Raw genomic sequence first — 22,064 nt, 5'->3', positions numbered from 1 at the left:
GCAGTCCTCTTCAAGTCTAGCCATTGACTTGCCAGGCACTATACTCTTCATGGGGAGAAGACAAAAACAAAACAGAATCCTGGTCCTCATGGAGACCACTGTGGGGCAGACAGGCAAACACAAAAGTGTGAGGCAGTAGGATCTTTGCTATGCAAGAGGGCATAGGAAGTCATCAGGAATACAGACGAGGGCGCAATTAATTTAGGGTTGAGGGATACGATAGAAAGATGATATTTAAGCTACCAAAGTATTTTATCTCCCCAACTACTTACAGTCCTAGGAGGTAGGAAAATACCATGGAATTTCAATATGTTTATTGAACTAAATGCATACAGTAAAAACTTTTTCAAATCTAGAATATAAATTCCATGAAGACCAATAATTCCCTCTCTTCTCTTGTGTCCTTTCAGGACCCATAAGAGTGCATAGCACATGCAGGATGCTTATTAAAAATCTGCTGAATGAATGAAATGAGTGTAATTTTAAAAGGGTGTTTGGTTCTTTAAAATTCTGTTGAGTGATGATATTAGGAACAGACAATTTAGGGGAGGCATATGATTAAAACTGTATCACTACACTTTTATATCATAAGCATAAAACTAAATTCATTGTATTTCTTTCTGTTGCCTAAATTAACTCAAGTCTTAAAAAATTCTTCTAAGACACAATTAAATTCACTTTAAATAAAGCATTTTTACACTAATTATAATTATAACAAATAAACAACAGGCTAAGAAGTAAGCAAGACATAAAGAGATAAGATTATTTTCTCCTACAATTGGGAATTAAGTCAACACATCAAAATTCATTTTTCTAGTAATATATTTGACAAAGCCTGACAAAGATTGTTGGAGAGCTCAACCATTTCTTTTCTCCACACATACTCTTTGTTCTAGGGACATTTCTTCCTTCCATTGAAAGAAGGAAGTTTCCTTTACATGGAATAAATAAGAATTAAAAAAAGGGAATAGAATAAGTAAATGTGTACTTTATTGTCACCTTTAAATAGACCATCTCATATTTCAAAATTATTACATATACACACCTACATGGGATCTAAACACAAATCTAGAGTATATACCTGTGATAGATAAACTCATTTTTCATTCTTAATTTTTATTGAACCGGGAATTTGGGCATTTTAATATAGGCTTAATACGAATTGATTAAATAGTATTCTCCTTTTAAACAATTATTTTTTAAACTTTTAGACCCTTACATCTACTGAATGAAGTCTGAGATAGCTTTCAAAACAGAAACTTACCTAAGAAGATATTTAGGTTTTTAATAAAGAATATATGGTGTCCATTTGTTGACAGTTATTCTCCATAATTCTTAGAAATTTAATTTAAATTTCCTAATTAGAAAAACACATTTCCTAATCCCTTTACACATGACAAATAATGAAACACTAAAGGGTTAGAACAGAAAACTACCCAACATTTCCTAATCTATAAAAGCATTGTTTTCAGAAATGTAAGACATTTTCTTAGAAATCTACTTTTATTCATTTTGTGTAGTAGTACAAAGCTTTAGAAACTTTCTTGAAATAAAGGAGAAAATTGAGAAACCCGAGTAATTTATAACACACATCATACCATGCTGATTTTTTGTGAATAGCTAAGGCCAATGGTGACTGTTTCTGTGTAGTGGGCTAAAGAATGATTTTAATTTTAGGATCTTTAATTTAAGAAGTGACTGGCTCAATCAATGGGAAGTCTCTATCCATCTGTATGGACGCACAGGGATAAGATCTGTCTTAGCAGGCCTGATCTTCAGAGTGAGTGCTGCAGAGACCGATCTATTGGGTCTTTTACAAAAAGTAAAGTGTTCATTCTGAAATTTTTTTTAAGGGGTTCAGATTTTAAATTCATGTTATTGTAAGACAAGGTACACTGATCACGAGTAATACTCTTTTATAAGATTCTGAATCGTTGAAAGTTTCAGAAGATGTGCTCACTCTTCAGCTTCTCTTAGACAATGTTCTGCTTGAGGTGATTTAGGAGGTGATGTAAGAACCGTCTTACTGTTTTTTTTTTCCTTGTGGAATCTTATTTCCCTGACAGGGGATCAAACTCAGGCCTCAACAGTGAGAGAGCAGAGTCCTAACCACTAGACCACCAGGGAATTCCCTTATTCCTTTATCCACAGTCATGTTGGGACACATGGAAAAGCGATCCCTTACAACTAAAACCTTTGCAAAACTATTTTCCTTTTTTTTTTTTTTTGGACAACTAGTCATCTTTATAATAGAAAGTAGAAAATTAAAATTATACAATTGTTGTTGTTTAGTCACTCAGTTGTGTCTGACTCTTTGTGACTCCATGGACTGTAGCCTGCCAGGCTCCTCTGTCCACGGGATTTCCCAGGCAAGAATATAGGAGTAGGCTGCCATTCCTTCTCCAGGGCTTTTCCTGATCTAGGGATCAAACCTGTATCTTCTGAATTGGGAGGAGGGTTCTTTACCACTGAACCCCAAAAATTATAAAATGGGGAATAATAAAAGGATCCTAATGGAAATTCTAAGGAGGAATAGAGAAAATATTTCTAGTCTAGTATTTGCAATTGGAGAATTGTAGTATGTGTGACTTCAGCATTATTTACATAGTTCAAACTGAGCTTCTGATATCCACACCTCAATCTTGACTCTCAGACTTCCCAGGTGGTGCTGGTGGTAAAGAACCCACCTGCTAATGCAGGTGACATAAGAGATTCAGGTTCAATTCCTAGGTCAGAAAGATCCCCTGGAAGAGGGCATGGCAATCCACTCCAGTATTCTTGCCTGGAGAATCCCATGGACAGAGGAGCCTAGAAGGCTACAGATGATAGGTTTGCAAAGAGTCGGACATGACTGAAGTGACTTGGCATGCACACAATCCTGATCCTCCTACAAGGAGGGAGGAGCTTCTCTATTTCAGTTAATGGCAGCTCCCCATTTTTTTTTTTTTTTTTTTTGTAAAACTATTTTCATGTTTTCTTCCAATTCTCATGAGGTAGGAAAAACTGTTAAGTCAAAATCCTCATTACTCAGTGTGACACAGAACAGCAGCCTTAGCACCACCTAGGAGTTTGTCAGAAATGGAGAATCTCAGGCCCCTCCCAGACATATAGAATCAGAGCCTGCACTTCACTCAATTTATCAAGAGATTCACATGTATAGTCAAGTTACAGAGGGACTTTTCTAATTTAGGGCCATTCCCAGCCAATGGTGATTAATGGGGGGCCATAAATTAATGTGGTCAGGAGCTTCCAGGACCAAACATTCTGGAATCTTTACTAGATGGAATATGACCTCTGCCCAAGGAGGCAGCCTCCTGCACCACCAGATTTGATGGCTTCATGGATCTCCTCACTACGTAGGTGATAATCCATAAACATGCATTGGTTCTAAAATCATGACTCAGCACTTTTGCCTCCAAAAAAAAAAATTAAGAAAATGGAAAACTTCTCATGATTGGTGAGATTTTTACTATTTTCCCATTTGTATAGCTTGAGGCATAGGAATGAGCACTCGTATATTAGTACTGTGTCATCTTTTAAATACTCATTTTAGGATCTTTCTCCAAGGTTAACATACAAAGGAATTTTTGTTTATTTTCAGTCTGGATAATTTTTTTTGGTTTGGGTGGTCACTAAATTCTTCTTATTCATGTTGACATTTCTCTTTTCAAGGTGTCAGTTTACCCATGAGGAGTAGAAGTTTGGATTCCGACTACATATAACCATTTTGTAGCACCTGTTAAAATGATAATACACCATACAAATTCAATTTGGCTGTGAGGAATCTTATATATTCATAATACAATCCTATTCCAGGTCAAAGAACAGAGACTATGGAATCTGTTTCTGTGTAATCATGCAAAACTGGTTTCACAGGACTTCATGGCTATATAGAGGGCAATACACATTTCCTAACAATATTTTTCAAGTACCATTTGAGATCTATCAAAAAATTGAATGTTTTAAGAGCTACTTGCTTTCATTTCCTTCTTAAGGAATGCCTTCTTTGATATTATATCACATGTAGGCCACTTAGAAAAATCTTTTTATGTATGTTCTCCGTAAACCCTGATATTGGAATGAAGGAAAAGAAAACAAATTTAAGAATACCCTAGAAGTTATGTACATTGTTGATCATATTAAACATTATTAATTTGTACTATATATTTCTATAATTCAAATTTAGAATGGGAAAACCAGTGCTCTACCTTATTTCTCAAACCACTGCATTTTTCTGTTCTGAAAGGCACTGAAGAGCAGGGCTAGGCTTGGGCTCTTTGCTCTGGGGCCAAGCGAAAGTGAAGTCGCTCAGTCGTGTCCAATTCTTTGAGACCCCATGGACTGTAGCCTACCAGGCTTCTCTGTCCACGGGATTTTCCAGTACCAGAGTGGGTTGCCTTTTCCTTCTCCAGGGGATCTTCCCAACCCAGGGATTGAACCCAGGTCTCCCGCATTGCGGGCAGACACTTTACCCTCTGAGCCACCAGGGAAGGTTCACTTTATTCTAAGGTCTGTGACTTAACTGCTGAGCACATGATCACTTAGACATAGAAATGTCCATAGTCTGTCCATACATTTGTTCCCCCATAGTGCCCACTCCTTTGTTATCTATGTCTGTGTCGCTATTTCTGCTTGGCAGATAAGATCATCTATACCATTTTTCTAGATTCTACATATATGCATTAATATAACAATATTTGTTGGACTGCCTAGTGCTATTGTTGTTCAGTTACTCAGTTGTGTCTGACTCTTTGCAACCCCATGGACTGCAGCACCCCAGTCTTCCCTGTCCTTCATCATCTCCCTGTCTTCACCTTTGCTCAAACTCATGTCTATTGAATCAGTGATGCCATTCAACCATCTCATCTTCTGTCATCCCCTTCTCCTCCTGCCTTCAGTCTTTCCCAGCATCAGGGTCTTTTCTAATGAGTTGGATCTTCGCATCAGATGGCCAAAGTATTGGAGCTTCAGCTTCAGTCCTTCTGATGAATATTCAGGGTTGATTCCCTTTAGGATTGATTGGTTTGATTTCCTTGCTGTCCAAGGGACTCTCAATAGTCTTCTCCAGCACCACAGTTCAAAGGCATCAATTCTTCAGTGCTCAGCCTTTTTTATTGTCCAGCTCTCACATTCATACATCAGTACAGTTGCTCAATGTCTCTGACTCTTTGCGGCCCTATGGCTATCCTGTCCATCACCAACTCCCAGAGCTTACTCAAACTCATGTCCATAGAGTTGGTGATGCCATACAACCATCTCATCTTCTGTCGTCCCTTTCTCTTCTTGCCTTCAATCTTCCCCAGCATCAAGGGCTTTCCCAATGAGTCAGTTCTTCGCATCAGGTGGCTCAAGTATTGGAGTTTTAGCTTTAGCATCAGTCCTTCCAATGAATATTCAGGACTGATTTCCTCTAGGATGGACTGGTTGGATCACAGTTCAAAAGCAGCAATTCTTCAGTTTTCTTTATAGTCCAACTCTCACATCCATACATGACTACTGGAAAAATCATATGTTTGACTAGATGGTGAAGTAATGTCTCTGCTTTTTAATATGCTGTCTAGGTTGGTCATAGCTTTTCTTCCAAGGAGCAGGCATCTTTTAATTTCATGGCCGCAGTGATTTTGGAGCCTCCCAAAATAAAATCTCTCACTGTTTCCATTGTTTCTCCATCTATTTGCCATGAAGTGATGGGACCAGAGGCCATGGTCTTAGTTTTCTGAATGTTGAGTTTTAAGCCAACTTTTTCACTCTTCTCTTTCACTTTCATCAAGAGGCTCTTTAGTTCTTCTTCACTTTCTGCCATAAGTGTGGTGTCATTTGCATATCTGAGGTTATTGATATTTCTCCCAGCAAACTTGATTCCGGCTTGTGCTTCATCCAGCCTGGCATTTCACATGATGTACTCTGCACATGAGTTAAATAAGCAGAGTGACAATATACAGCCTTGATGTACTCCTTTCCCAATTCTGAACCAGTCTGTTGTTCCATGTCCAGTTCTAACTGTGGCTTCTTGACCTGCATGCAGGTTTTGCAGGAGGCAGGTGAGGTGGTCTGATATTCCCATCTCTTTAAGAATTTTCCACAGTTTGTTGTGATTTACACTGTCAAAGGCTTTAGCATAGTCACTGAAGCAGATGTTTTTCTGGAATTCTCTAGCTTTTTCTATGATCCAACAGATGTTGGCAATTTAATCTCTAGTTCCTCTGCCTCTTCTAAATCCAGCTTGTACATCTGAAAGTTCTCAAGTTCACACACTGTGGAAGCCTAGCTTGAAGGATTTTGAGCATTACTTTGCTAGCATGTGAAAAGACTGCGGTTGTGCGGTAGTGTTAATGAAATTATTAGAAAGTTCACAAATACCTCCTCAGTTTTGTTCAATGGTTAAAGATACAACCCGAATAAAAGCAGATACTGAAGCCACTTACACCTTCCAGTAATTTCATATTCAACTTTATCCTCATGAGATAGAGCTGACCTTGTTACTCCCAAGTTTAAAAGATTAGAACATGGATGAAAACATGAAATAACTCTCATACAGCCTAACTGAAGATAATCTGGAATTCTTTTCTAGCGTAGATTTTTACTCAACTGGTCCTCTTCAGGAACAAAGGGAGCTAGGCACTGTATTTCAGGCCCTTTATTAACCTCCTATCCAAACACCACCACCAAGATACACAAGTATCTAAAAGGGTATGTGAATTGCCTTCATTCAACTTTATCAGCTTAACTCAACTGCATGTATTTCCAGGGGAAAATTAGGAAATGAAAAGGTATATATTTCCTTGAAAGGAAAACCTAGGAGAAATGACTAATGAAACTAGATAAGGTTGTTTGCTTTTAGGGAGAAACAAAGTCCAATTTTATTAAATTGCCTTAGGTGTTTCTTGTACTATTTTTGTTATGTCTTTAATTCAGAAACTGGTCTACTATAATTATTAGAAAAACAGGCATTTCACTTTAACTCAGTGGACTTGTTCCTGAAAAATCTTGTATAATAAAAATAAGGTTTATAGGAAAAATAGAGCTGGGGCAGACTCCTCAAGATCTATGCAACTCTGTACCTAAAGCACTAACAAAAGTAAAATGTGGTGCCATGGAGAGGGTATCCCAGCGATACCAGAGATTACCTGCAGGTGGAAGAGAGGGTCACTCAGGGGAGATGAGAAGCACAGAAAATATCGTATATTAATGCATAAATGTGGAATCTAGAAAATGGTGTACATGATATTATATGCAAAGCATAAATAGAGACACAGATGTAGAGAACAAATATATGGATACCAAAAGGGAAAGGAGACGGGTGGGAGGAATTGGGAGACTGGGACTGACATACACATACGCTATTGATACTATGTATAAAATAGTAGGTTTCCCAGGTGGCTCAGTGGTAAAGAATCCACCTGCCAAGGCAGGAGTCAGGCGACATGGGTTCAATTGCTGGGTTGGGAAGATCCCCCGGAGGAGGAAATGGCAACCCACACTGTTCATTATTCTTGCCTGAAAAATCCCACGGACAGAGGAGCCTGGGCCACTGTCCATGGGGTCACGCAGAGTCAGATACGACTGAGTGACTAAGCATGCAAGTATAAAATAGGTAACTAATGAGAACCTGGTGAACACCACAGGGAACTCTACTTAATGCACTGAGGTGACCTGTGTGGGAAGGAAGTCCAAAGGGGAGGCATACATACATATGTCCGGCTGACTCACTTTGATGCACGGCAGAAGCTAACACAACATTATAAAGCAACTGCTTCCCTGGTGGCTCAGTGGTGAAGAATCTGTCTGCAATGCAGGAGACCCGGGTTTGATCCCTGGGTTGGGAAGATCTGGAGGAGGGCATGGCAATCCACTCTAGTACTCTTGCCTAGAGAATCCCATGGACAGAGGAGCTTGGCAGGCTGCAGTCCTTAGGGTCACACAATCGGACATGACTGAAGCAGCAGTATACTCCAATAAAAATTAATTAAAACACACACATACACACAAAACCAAAAACCACAGAAGTGAGGCTTTGATCTCAGGAGGAAGTGAAACCTGCAAAGAGCCATGCAATGGCCCTGGGTTTGGGTGGGGGAACTCAGCGCCATGCTTCTTTCTTGTTTTAACTCAACTGGGGAGGCTCCTTCTGCCTGGACAAGTCAGGCTGAGTCCTTGTTCCTCTTGTCATTCTGGCTTTAGTTGCTTGGAAAGCTACATAATTTCCATGTTATGCAACCATCCTTTTCTTTTACAGGTGAGTTAATTAGTCTGAAAGTAAATCACAGCATAGCAGAACAGACTGGACCAGAAAGCCAAATTATGGTGAGTTTTACCCACCTTGGTACCTATTGCCTTCTGGACCATTAATTTGGCAATTTATAATTTACCATGTTTTGACATAATTTTATTGTTTCAGAGTGGCAATATTTATCTCTGAGAACATTGCTAATGTTTTAGACAATGTGTGCAATCTCTTGATTTAAGACAAAAATAAGCTCCATAGAGAAAAGGACTAAATTCTCATGTATATTCTCCCTTCATAACGCATAATGGAGGCTACCCACTCCAGTATATTCTTGGGCTTCCCTGGTGGCTCAGCTGGTAAAGAATCTGCCTGCAATGCAGGAGACCTGGGTTTGATTCCTGGGTTGGGAAGATCCCCTGGAGAAGGGAAAGGCTACCCACTCCAGTAATCTGGCCTGGAGAATTCCATGGACTGTATAGATCATGGGGTCACAAAAAGTCGAACAACTGAGAAACTTTTACTTTCACTTCACTTTCATAATACATAATACAATACCTTGCACACAGGAGACAAGCCAAAGATACCTGCAGACTCATTAAATCTCATGATTTAATCTTGTATAACTAGACTTACTCTGATAGGATAGAAAATAAAAACTGAAAAATTAGGGTTCAATAAAATGTCAATGCAATTGCATCCTAATATAAAGAAGGAATCAAATTCTGTTCAGAATTTTATGTCCAAAATAAAATTTTTTAACTTAAAAACGTAACTTATAAGCCATAAGTGATAAAAATATTAGACACTAAATAAGAAACACTGGTGACCAATGTTTTAAGTGGGAAGTAAGATTTGGAACAAGTTTCTATCCTTTAAAATAGCACAAAAATGTCAGCTTAAATTCTCCTTGAAGACTATCAGGATGACAAATTTTCAAATTTTGATGTTACACCTTTCAATTCACTTGTCAATGTTGATAAAAATGAGGCATTTGAGCAAGTTTTTTTAATCAAGTAAAGTGAATTAGTTAAAAAAAATGATGCTAGGGTACAATATGTGTCTTTAGAAAGTGCATCTTCCTCTAGAAAGCATTTTTTACAAATTTATGTGGCTGTTCCATGCAAGATTAAATCTGTCTTTATCTCAAGAACTGCAATATCTGATGATATACTGTCTTACAATAAAAGTATGATATTCAGAAGGTCTGGTAATAACAGATTTCCACCATTGTCCCAGGCAGGGAAGAAACATGGATATTGAAAAGAAATGCTTTTAATTATCCTTCAATAAAAAATAAATTGTTAACAAAATAAACAAAAAAAGAAATGCTTTTAAAAGTTTTTGACTCAACAAATGAGTCTCTTTTTGAAGACTATATTTTTAGCTACTCATATTCTCCATTTTCTGCCTTTTTAACAAATGCCACTTGTAAGTGGCAATTCAATCACATTTTCAAAGCAATCTGTACAATTACTCTAGGAACTGATATACCAACATTCAAAATTGATAGTTTAAGGAAGACTATATAATTAATATAAAGCAGAAAATTCCCTTGAATACTGTGGTCACATGTGACATCTTCAGGAAATAGGATCTAAATATAAGAAGTCTTATAGTATAGGCTTTTAAAATAACAGGATTATTTCAATAAAAAAATTTAATAAATTATGATATAATATTTTGTATGTATCTTGAAATAGATGATGGTGCTACATAGACTTGTATGGACTATTTGAGTGTCTTTCATATACACATACAACAAGTCTTGGTAAAGAATGAATAAAATTCCAGTTATCCTTAGACAATATATTATGTATGCATTCTCATCCATTCATTAAATGTTTATCTCATCCCATTCTTTTGTAATATATCTTTAAATTTTCAGATGCTTCTGGCAATTTAGGAAGGATTTGTAGCTAAAAATATTGTGCACCACAACCTAAGCTATAGCATATTAAGCATAAAATGTAAGCAGACACATAAGTGTATGCCATTTTGGGTGATTGGGAATGTAGAAAAACCATAGCAAAAAGGTGGACCATGCTTCCCTTGTCTTTTTGACTTCAAATCCACCAAGCTGAATGGATTTTTATAAGGCATATACTTGTTCATGACCTCTAGTGTTAAGAAATTCTGTCATGTTTGAAAACGAGTCCCTCATCGAGCCTGTGTCCCTGTTAATAGCTGAGAGGTCAATGGAGCCGCTAAACAGTTTGTATTACTGTCAGGGTGGCCATGAAAACACCGCCCGCAGCAAGAGGACTTGGCAGCTGGGTCAACAGGCACTGTGGGGATTTATCAACCTAGGGAGGCCACTTGCATAAAACTCTGACTGATGAATTGGGACTAGACTGGCTTATTGGGCTAAACCCTCTCCATTATGCACGGCTTTCTTTAGGATGGCAGAGCTGCCTGCCAGCTCCCTGAGACATATGCGAAGGATAAACAGAACCAATTTCCTCTCATGAAGTGATTTTTTGTGTGTGGGGAGAAAAAAAGCACTCTTCAGCATCCAGCATACTAAGGAGTAGGATGAAGATATTAAGAAAAAAGTAAACAAAGAACAGTGAGTGGGGGCATAGTGGGGAGGAGACAGAAGAGCAGGTTTTGTGTTTTTTTTTTAATATTAATACCATCATATTTATTAGTTTCCAGACTTCCAAATAACCCATACCTAAACAGAAGAACATTGCAGACTGTTGTTACTAGCGGCAACAGTCCTTAAACAGAAAGGGTTTAGGTGAATTCGGAGTGATTTCAAGATAAAAGTCATAGTTTTTCTTTTAGCAGCTGGTATATGAACAGTAAAACCATAAATACATACCCTGGTTTAGGCATGAGGGCAGTTTTTTATATTGGTCATACAGGAGTCTGGAGATAGGATGTTTCTGTAAAATAACCTCTGAAACTGGGAAGTTACAGTTAATTTATAGACCTCTTAAGGGAATGGGCTGTGTGATTTGAGTGGGTATAATAGATAAGCAAGGTGTTAAAATAGAGAAAGACTGGGTACATGGTAATTAACTCAGTATGTTTAAGAATGATTTTGTTTTACAAATTCCTGGAGAAATAACCCTGGAAATATTTCCAGGTCAAAAAAGGGCCTTTAGTTTCAGTTCATCTGAAACAAAAATTATAGAATCTTTTTCAATAGTGTGAAAAGATTTGCATTCTATAAAAATGAAGCTTGGTAAATTCATAACTCTGTTAGAATTCTTCCATTTCCACTCCTCAGGAGCACTTGTGTGATTCTGAAAAGATCTAACAAAGAACAAGCCTCTAAGACATTACTTGAACAATTGAAAACTAGACTCAGAGTTCTTTCCCTGCTGACTCAGACAGTAAAGAACACGCCTAAAATGCAGGAGACCTGGGTTCGATACCTGTGTCAGGAAAATCCCCTGGAGAAGGGAATGGCAACCCACTCCAGTATGCTTGCCTGGAGAATTCCATGGACAGAGGATCCTGGTGGGCTAAGGTCCATGGGGTTGCAAAGAGTTCTTTAAAACTCCATGGACATTTTGACCCCAATTTTGGCACTAAAACAACCTCAAAAAGCTGTGAGATCAATCACCTGAAATAATTCTTGAGTGCATGGAATGAACACCAATGGTACTAAAGAACAGCATAGGCTTTAAATCCATTACATTATCTTCACAGTGCTCTGCGAGGCAGAAGCAGAATGCTCACCTTGATAGCCAGGCAGAGAAGCATGGTGCGGTCGCATCCACATTCCAAGATTCAGAGACAAGACCATCTGACTATTGGGCCTGCCAGGATCAACTTCCTCATCTTAACCAGCCTCGGGGGGCGCTACTAAATGAAACTAAAATGATGTCCCAGTTCCTGTACTCTATGCATTGACATGCTGGCTGAAGGAGTCCCAGACCAGGGCACGCAGAACCCAATACTCGAGGCTTCAGGGGACCTAGTGAGGTGGGCCAGTAAACTGGGAGATTGGCATTGATTCAATCCTAACTCCACTCCGCCACGGGACTTAATTTTTCTATCTCTGAAGGTATTCCCATGCTAAGATGGAGGCAACGTTCATCTCTTTTCTGCTTTTCCCTTAAAATCTCTTATGTCCTAGTTAAGCTGTAGAGAAAGCTGGTTGTATTCTCATGGAAGTTTCCTTTGATTACAATGGCATTTGTGTTTTTTTATAATAAGGTATCAAACCATCCTTTCTGAGAAGGATGCCCACTGTAAAGGATTTTACATTTATGTCAGTAGTTAAGTAACATATAGGCTGAGGGCTTCCCAGGTCGCTCAGTGTGTAAAGAATCTGCCTGCAATTCAGGAGACGTGGAAGACGTGGGTTTGATCCCTGGGTTGAGAAGATCCCCTGGAGGAGAAAATGGCAACCCACTCCAGTATTCTTGCCTGGAGAATTCCACGGACAGAGGAGCCTGGTGGCCTACAGTACATGGGGTCACAGAGAGTCGGACACTGCTGAGCGACTGAGTGCTCAAACAACAGATAGCCTGAGACCAGACTGTCCTTACAGATGGAAGTGGTAATGCGGAGACCTCATCTGATCTTGTCAAAATGACCCAAGAATATGGCATATGATTTATAAATTCCAGCATCTTCTTTTTTAAAAATTATTTTTAATTGGAGGAAAATTGCTTTACAATGTTGTATTGACTTCTGCAGTACAACAAACGTGAATAGCTATATGTGTTCACATATCCCCTCCCTGGTGAGCCTCCTTCCCCTCCCACCCTTCTAGATCATGTCAGAGCACTGAGCTGAGCTCCCTGTGCTGTACAGCAGCTTTCTACGAGCTCTCTGTTTCAGACACGGTACTGTATATATGTCGATGCTACTGTCTCAATTCATCCCACCTTCTCCTCTCCTTCCACTGCTGTGTCTACAAGCTTCATTTTGGTGTGTGTGTGTGCACGAAAAAAGAGAGAAAACATAAATCTTATGGTGTATGAGAATGGAACTTCTATGACACGATACAGAATATAAGATTTCTATGATTTATTGTTCTCCTCTTTTAAGGCCATGAGTCAACTGATATTTGAAATTTATTCTGAAAACATTATTCGAACAAGTCTGGGGTTCCTCCACAAGAATACAGTTAATCTAAGATTTTAATTGGAATGAGTTATTTGTTGTAACAAGAAATGTCTGTGGATTATTATTATTATTCTTTTTTTTGGTTGATGAGGCTCTTTCTTCAAATTCTCCCTTAAGTGTTTTAGAAAAGCAGTTGTGCCCTGAAGCAGACATCCTATTAACGCTGTGAGGGTAGTAATTTGCTCGTGTTTCCAAAATAGCCCCATTCACATATACTAAAGTGTCTGCTTATACAGAACTTCCACTCGTGTCGGGAGAACTACTATCATAATAAACGCTGGCATCCAAATCGAAACAGCATGCGGCTCCCAACAAATGTTTATGAAAACATTTGTTTTCTTACAGTCCGTTTAATTTTGAAATGTATGCCTAGGCCCGTGTACAAGGACGGTGTCTCTGGGACTCTGTTAATCCCCCCCACCTCCTCAAAACCAAACACACCTCTTAACCCTGGCCCCACACGTGACAGGACTCACCAGAAACAGGCACCACGGTGAAAAGTCAGGCTTTTGAGGTATGTCACTCCGAGACCACCCTACGAGAGGAGGCCCCGAGATCGCAGAGCCAAGGCCCCTCACGGCAACCCTGGTAATTAGACACTAATAATGGACCGAAGGTGTAACATTCACCTCAACTCACCACCAGCAGACTAAACAATCCATAGGAGGAGAGAAACCTTTCTGTGAGGATCAAGAATGAGTAATACAGCAGAAAGCTTGCAAAGGCGTATCAACTTTGACAATCATAATGGAATAACAATGGCTATTTCAAAACGAATGGCATTAATCTGAGTGAAGCCCTAGACTGCATTCTGAATCATTAGAAGGCTGCCAGTTCATGAATTAACATTGGTTTGATGTTTGTTCTTAATATCGCCAACTGCAATAATCACCAAGGTGTCTGATTTCTGATTTTTTTTTTTCATTCGTTAGTTTGCTTCGCATGAAGGACACTCAAGGAGGAAGAGAACCCTTACAGCGTGTAGATGGGTACTTCTCTTATCGTGAAAGAAAATGCATACTGTTAAATGGAGAAGGAAAGCTATCATCATCGCTGTGTGACAGATGGGTATGTATGATGTCCTTTATCACAGACCATTTAGCATTGATTATTCCTTTTTGTTCTGCAACACCAACGTCAACCTGTATTTTTCTCAGGAAAGGCAATGAATGCTTTCTGGGATGGAAAAAGGACAAGAACCTCCATTTGTTAGTCATTGATTTTTTTCAGTAAAACATACCCAATTTATAACCTACAAATATTTTTAAGGGGAATTAAATGAATGCTTTTAGTAAACTTTTTGGATTATTGGAATGTTTTTCTCCTAAAAGAGACTTGAAATTTGGGGATTTCAATTTGCACATGGGCTCATGAGGTTAACTTAGCATAGAAAGAATTAGAAATTCACTCACATAGTGGCATTTTAAGCATCCTTGAGAATAATACACATAAATCTCATATAAATACAGATAATGTTGGGCAAAAGAAACCAGAAACAATTGAGTACATCTTATACGATTCCACTTATACAAAGTTCAAAAATGTGCTAGGTCAGTTAGTCGTATACCAACTCTGTGAGCCGCCATGGGTTACAGCCTACCGGGCTCCTGGGTCCGTAGGATTTCCTAGGCAAGATTACTGGAGTGGGTGGCCATTTCCTCCTCCTGGGGATCATGCCCACCCACGTGAGAGCGAACCTGAGTCACCTGTGTTGGCAGGTGGATTCCTTACCATTGTGCCACCTGGGAAGTTCAAAAACGGGAAAGGCTAATCTATGCTGTTAGAGGTCACAGGATGATTGCTCTTGGCAGGGGAGGTAACTGGAAATAGAAATGAGGGGTCTTCAGGCCACCTGTGTCCTTCCATCCCTTCTTCTGGGTGCTGGTTACAGTGCGTGTCACTTATGAAAAGCTGTCATACTGTATGCTTATGATTTGGGGTCTTTTCTGAATACATGCTTCAGTAAAAAGTTCGAAAAAAAAAAGGATTAAAAATTCATAGCACTGTGACGCTAGAGTCTGACCACAACTGGTTCCACAGTGGTCATATACATGAGTATACTGAAGTCCTGCAATAATTATTTCTAAACTTACACCTAAAATCTATTTGACAGTATGTAATTTTAGTGGCTTCTGAGAGTTCTGATTTTATCCATGAAATTAACAACTGATTCGTGATGACCCAAGATAACTTGAAAGTTGAGTGTGTGCTGAAGTTGGGTTAGGTGGATAGAGGGTAGCAGGGGAGGGATAATTATATTTTCTAAAGGATGAAAACATTCACATGTTCCTTTTGCTGAAGCAATAACAAAATACTTCCGTAGTTTTCATTTGTTTGGTCACAGAAGCTGTGAGCTTCCAGATAGTGTGAAACAAGGCTTCAATGCTGAACTGCCAAAAAAACTTTCCTTGTGTGTGAGCATGCTCAGTTGCTCAGTTGTGTCCAACTCTTTGCGACCCCATGGACTGTAGCCAGCCGACCCTGTAGTCAGCAGCTCTCTGCTGACTACTAGGATGCTATGGCTATGTACATGACCAAAATAACACTTTTGAAGGTCAGGGTACTGAAGTCTAAGTTTTAAGAGACTGGAGCTGAGGGTCTCTCAGGAGAGCACTCAGCAGATGGACAGGGCAGAAATGTTCATTTTTGAGTGCTAATTGCAATTCCCTCACTAATTTGAATACACTGGAATAACTTAGAGAATATTACTTGACTTAATAGAATATTAAAAAAAACTCACCTTTTGGGATCGATAATTTTGTAGAGTTTTCCATTGTGAGTCTGGGTCATACTTTTACTACTTGATAGAATGTAAACTTCACCTATGGAGAGAGAAATACAGTAAGTTAGTTCACAGCATTGTAAGGCTTTACCTTCTATTGACTGCATGTGTGTGCTCAGTTGCTAAAATCGTGTCTGACTCTTTGCGACCCCATGGACTGTAGCCCACTAGACTCCTCTGACAATGGGATTATCTCAGCAAGAATACAAGAGCAGGTTGCGATTTCCTCCTCCAGGGGATCTTCCTGACCCAGGGATCAAACTCAAGTCTCCTATGTCTTCTGCATTGGCAGGTGGATTTTTTTTTTTTAAATCACTGATTCTTTACCACCTGGGAAGCCCCATGTGTATGTCTATATGTATACTGGGCTTCCCAGGTAGTGCCAGTGGTAAAGAATACACCTGCCAATGCAGGAGACACAGGAGATGTGGGTTCAGTCCCCGGGTTGAAAAGATCCCCTGGAGGACGGCATGGCAACCCACTCCAGCATTCTTGCCTGGAGAATCCCACAGACAGAGGAGCCTGGAAGGCTACAGTCCATGGGGTGGCAAAAGAGTCAGACACGACTAAAGTACGTAAGCACACACAGTACATACATATATTATATAGTCATACATCCTCAGAAGATCACTGGCCTGAAGATTATGGGAGCTTTCTAAGTCTACCCTCAGGGACTCTGATCACTTCTTCCCACGTCTCCCCATTGCTCTGTATTAGCAGAGCATAATCTCTCACCTTGGTGATGGCCATAGCCTCCTAGCTGATCTCCCTGCTCTTGCTCTTACTCTTCTAGGCTTACTCTCAGTATATCAGCTACAGAGATTCCTTACAAGGCAGGCGAGACTATATAAATTGGACTACACTCCTCTGTATCAACACCCTCCAATGACTTCTAATTTCCCTCCAATAGCTTCTGCTCTCCAAGCCAAGGCTGAGTCCTGACAGACCTCTATGACAATGCGCCCCCTTATTGCTCTGATGCCATCTGCAATGTTTCTAGCCTCACTGGCCTCCTGACTTTGGAAACAGGAGGCAAGTTCCTGGCCCAGCATCCTGTTTCGGGCCCCCACTGTCCTAGGCTGCTCCTGTCTTAGCATCTGTCCCAGGTCCTATCTGTCAGTAATCACCACTAGGTGCATTCCCCCCTTTCGTCTGTGCTTATGTCATCGTTCTTGACTGTACTGTTTATTTATTTTAACAAATCGTTTTGATTTGGACCATTGTTTAAGTCTTTATTAAATTTGTTACAATATTGCTTCTGTTTTATGTTTTGGCTTTTTTGGCTTTGAGGCACGTGGGATCTTGGCTCCCTGACCGGGGATGGGACCCCCTGTGCTGGAAGGAGAAGTCTCAACCACTGGACCACTCGGGAAGTCCCCTTACTGTGTTATTTAAAAGTACACTTGTCCCAGCTCCTAGTACACTTTGTGCCAACTCTCTCCTCTTAGGAGAGAGCCACTCTCATTTATGACTATTCCTTCCATATAATTCAATACATAGAACTGATCATATGAATAGGGAATTAGAAGTTGTTTTTATGATTATATGTTTATGAGGCTTTAAAATTTATGTTTGGTTCTCATTCATGAAATAGTCTTTGATTTAGTTTATATTTCTCTATTTTACTCTGTTATTATGTATTAAGCACACCCTACTGCTTTCTCACTTCTGGAAAGGATATTATGGGACTTATAATAAAAACAAACACAACAGAAAAAATGGCATTATAAAACTAAGGAATGTAAGTAAAAAAAAAATCATATTTGTTTCATCAACTACTTTATGTAGTTTACCACATTTAATCCTTAAAACAAACCCATTCCGATTTTATGGTTAAAAACATACACACACACACACACACACATCCAGAAAAAACTCATTAAAAAAATCTAACTCAATTTATTATATGGCTCTTAATTAAAAACCAAAGAATTTACATTCAAGAGTGAAAGTATATTTACTCTAAATTATGAAATATACATATTTTTGGTTTTGGACAGTAAGAACTGTGTGTGCTTAATTTCTGGTTCTCCTCCCAACACTGTATTAAGTATGGACAGATATTTGAACATTTTAAACACAGTGGGGTGATGGTAGAAGGATAAATGATGGTGAGTTATTGGCAGTAAGGTCTGGGGCAACCAAAATGATTCATCAAAATGATTCTAAATACTTATCTCTAACTCTGTCACAAACAATTTTATCCTAATTTATACTTTAAAATCAGAGTTTGCCAATGATGTTTAAATTACATTACAGAAGATTGAAGTGAGAAAGGCTATATTTCTGGTTCATTTGAATGGGGTAGTAGAATTTCAAAGCAAACTTAAATGCAAGATGCTTGCAATGCTAAAACAAGAAAAAGACAGATTGGACTACTCTTCTTTGAATCCCTATATTCCAGCAGCTCTAAAATCTGTGTTTTGTGTTGCAGGAATCTAGTTTGAGTTCCTTGGCAACCTAAGTGAATGGCATGGAGCTATTTCTGATGAATTCTCTATTTGGTGGAGTTAAACCAAATCTGAACATTTAGAGTAAATAATTATGATTTAGATGAAAACACAACTTTTCTTTTTTAATACCTAGAAATTCATGTCCAAGGCTAAAGGAGCATGGTAGCCATTGTTTATTTGGATATCGCTTTTTAAAGGGAATCATTATGATAGCTACATTTATCTCTGAAGTTTAAAACTGGTAGCATTTCACTCTTTGGTAGCATTCCAATTATCAACCTCTTTTTGCTTTTTAAACTGCATACATTTTGATAATATATCAACAAATAAATTGCATGTTATACTGGAGATTATCAAGGAGAAGATAATTTTCATTCTGTTGGAAAGCAGCTCTATAAACTCAGATTATTTCCAACAAATTTCATGCCCTGATGGGCAAAATAAAAAATTAGGAAATGAAGTGAGATTCAGATTGCAACATATTTTAAATTTATTTCAAGAGACATGGATAAGTGTAAAGGTTTTCAGATAGAGAATATAGACAAATGACTTAAGTGCTTCAAAGATATCAGTAGCCATTTGAAATTTTCTCTCTCTTTAAGATTCAAAAATTCTCTTTTGTTTCCAACTCCCATCTTCCTGCTTTGTTTCTTTCATGTTTCTGGAGTAGAAATAAGATTTAAAGACCCCCAGAGAAAGATTATTGGAAGTGAATACTGAACTGGTCATCTTTGCGGGAGGTTATATTTCCAACAAATGGAGGTTGAGATTATTTTACTTGTTTTTCAGAGTAGAACAGAGCCTCTTGGGCAAAGATCGAGAATGGAACTTAACAGAAATAGTTTGTACAGTACCTAATTCGTCTTCTCCAAATCCCAAAATGTGACCTGAAAAGTAACCTCTACAGGAACCACCGTTGCCAAGACAGAGTGGTTTTTCTTGCCATTGCTTGCTCACAGGACTTTGCTGGAGGGTTAAGAAATTCCTACAAGAAAAACATACCAGGAACCTATGATGAAAATGTGCTTTTGCCTAAAAGACACAATGACATGCTTAAAATAAAGCTTGTAATAAATAATTCCTGTGCCATGGACCTGGCTTCTAAAGGGAAAAATAATACAGCCCAAAATGTGTGTGAATACTCTGAAAGTCCCATGTGAGGAAAAAGTACTTAAAGATGACATTTTGTTTGGAGCGGGTGGGTACTAAAAGTACCTGAGTATGAGAAATATCCTCCCCTTCATCTGGAGAATGATACTTCCTATCCAGGACTAGAGATCATGCTGTGCTATTAATCAAAGAGAGGGACAGGGGAAGAGTGCAGGGTCAGTTCACTTTTCTATTTCCTTTTAGTGACCAAGCATATCAGCTCTGCCATATGCCTGAATGACAGTCACTTGGGAAACAAGATCCTTATTTTGGGCTTCATTACAGAGTTTCTTATAATTACTGACAATGTGACCTCTAAGCTTTAAGCTAATATGTAATTTTGCAGTATTTCTATCAATAGAGAGAAATTAAGGTCTGTTGCCAAAAGTCCTCAAAGTCTGGCAAAAAAAAAAAAAATTCTTAGCCTTCCAATAATTTTTAAAATATTTATGTAACTCATGTAAAACTACATTTCTTCAATTTACTCATGATCATGGTAAATTTATGTTAAGGATGAAGGGAAGAGCCTAAATAATATGAAATGTCCATCTGAAGATTTTTCTGCTCTTAAAAATTATTTTATGAATTTGATCAAGTCTGTTTCAAAAGCATCTTTTAGGAAATTCTTTAATTCCCCACCATACATGGTAGAACTAAAAGTAAATAATAGGACTTCCTTCGTGGTCCAGTGGTTAAGAATCCGCCTGCCAATGCAGAGGACATGGGTTCAATCCCTGGTCCAGGGAGATTCCACACGCTGCAGAGCAACAAAGTCTGTGAGCTGCAAACTAGAGAAAGCCCTTGTGCAGCAAGGAAGACCTAACACAGCCAAAACGAAAAAAGAAAAGGAAGACTAACTGGTAGAATTGAAAAAAAAAATTAATAAACAATAGTTTTTATGTGTCCCACACCTGACCTCCAAAGGGTGACATGCATTTGAATATTTTCTGATGATCTGCCCAATAATCAATGGATATGTCATTCAATCTATCAAACTGTGGTGTCAGGAAGCCTACCCATTACGATCTGCAAACACGTAGCTTCCGTAGAGTCTTTCTGACTGGCAGCCTCGGTAAACAAATCCACCAACCAAAGGACCATTACTGAATGGCTTGAATTCTAAAAGTGATGGCTCACTTTCTGGAAATAAATGGACATAACATTAGATCAAATGAAACATATTTTTATAAAGCCCCCTTTATAAAGGCCAGGGGGCTTCCCAGGTGGCGCTAGTGGTAACAACCCTGCCAATGCAGGGGATGTAAGAGATGCGGGTTCAATCCCTGCGTCAGGAAGATCCCTTGGTGGAGAGCATGGCAACCCACTCCAGTATTCCTGCCTGGAGAATCCCATGGACAGAGGAGCCTGGCAGGCTACATACAGTTCATGGGGTCACAAAGAGTCAGACACAAATGAAGCCACTTTGCACGCATGCACACACAATGTAGGCCATGCCACAATTACTACGGTAATTCACTCGAACTCTGAAATGTGTTCCGTGATGCATAAGATGGATTCTTGCTATAGATCTTTAGTGAAAATAATTAACCCTTTTGCTTAAATATTATAAAATGTACAGGGCTTCCATGCACAGCAGAATAAAACAAAAATGCTCTGCAAACACTTATTGTTATTATAACTTCCAAGACATACCAAATTTTCAATGACAATATCTCTGAACATTTTGGAAATCATGGACTTTAGAACTAAAATACTTAAACAAATAATACTTAATTTTTTAATATTGAATTTTTTGTAGAAATACTTCTGCATATACCTCCTAAACTGAGTCAAACCTCTGTCAAATTCTATAAAATGTTTAAAAGTTTACACTTTAATGAAAATAAAGGCATGGTACATCAAAACCACATTTGTTGCATATTTTAAAACACTGTCACTAGTCAAGTAATATCTTCATTTAAAATGTTTTAAGAGTATTGTTTATAGGATCATGTAGTTAACAAAGTCTATGTCAGTCATTCCTTGAGAATTACATGTGAATAGTCATGTATCTCAATCTTTTCATGCATGTCATTATGTTCTCAAATATAAAGATGTCAATTATGATGAAAAAGATACAAAGCCAGCTGGAAATTAATCTGAAAATTACTTATTACATACTTAAATAAGTCACTAACAACAGGAAGTCTTTTAGGCAAAAGCTTTTGTGGAAAGACAAAAATTCTAAAGTTCTTCCCGCTTCCCACGTGATTATGGTGAATAGGTGAATGTGTGCGCACTCAAGTCATGTCCAACTCTTTGCAACTCCATAGACTGTAGCCCTCCAGGCTCTTCTGTCCATGGGATTTTCCTGGCAAGAATACTGGAGTGGGTTGCCATTTCCTTCTTAGGGGATCTTCCTGAC

General features: G+C 38.6%; 1 protein-coding gene across 1 annotated transcript in view; it reads right to left on the bottom strand.

Moving 5' to 3' along the window:
- The window catches only part of LOC102407049 (hedgehog interacting protein), a 113,793-nt gene that overhangs the window by 14,311 nt on the left and 77,418 nt on the right, over positions 1–22,064 (bottom strand). The window contains exons 9-11 of the mRNA XM_006063792.3: positions 20,716–20,839; positions 19,405–19,535; positions 16,056–16,137 (exon numbers count right to left, since the gene is read on the bottom strand). Coding sequence (XP_006063854.2) covers positions 16,056–16,137; positions 19,405–19,535; positions 20,716–20,839 — 337 coding nt within the window. The remainder of the gene's footprint in view (positions 1–16,055; positions 16,138–19,404; positions 19,536–20,715; positions 20,840–22,064) is intronic.

The sequence above is a fragment of the Bubalus bubalis genome, chromosome 17 (assembly GCF_019923935.1).
Source record: "Bubalus bubalis isolate 160015118507 breed Murrah chromosome 17, NDDB_SH_1, whole genome shotgun sequence".
In the NCBI taxonomy this organism is placed as follows: domain Eukaryota; kingdom Metazoa; phylum Chordata; class Mammalia; order Artiodactyla; family Bovidae; genus Bubalus; species Bubalus bubalis.
The sequence above is the reverse complement of the archived record's forward strand: the minus strand, read 5'-3'. Positions and strand labels throughout refer to the sequence as shown.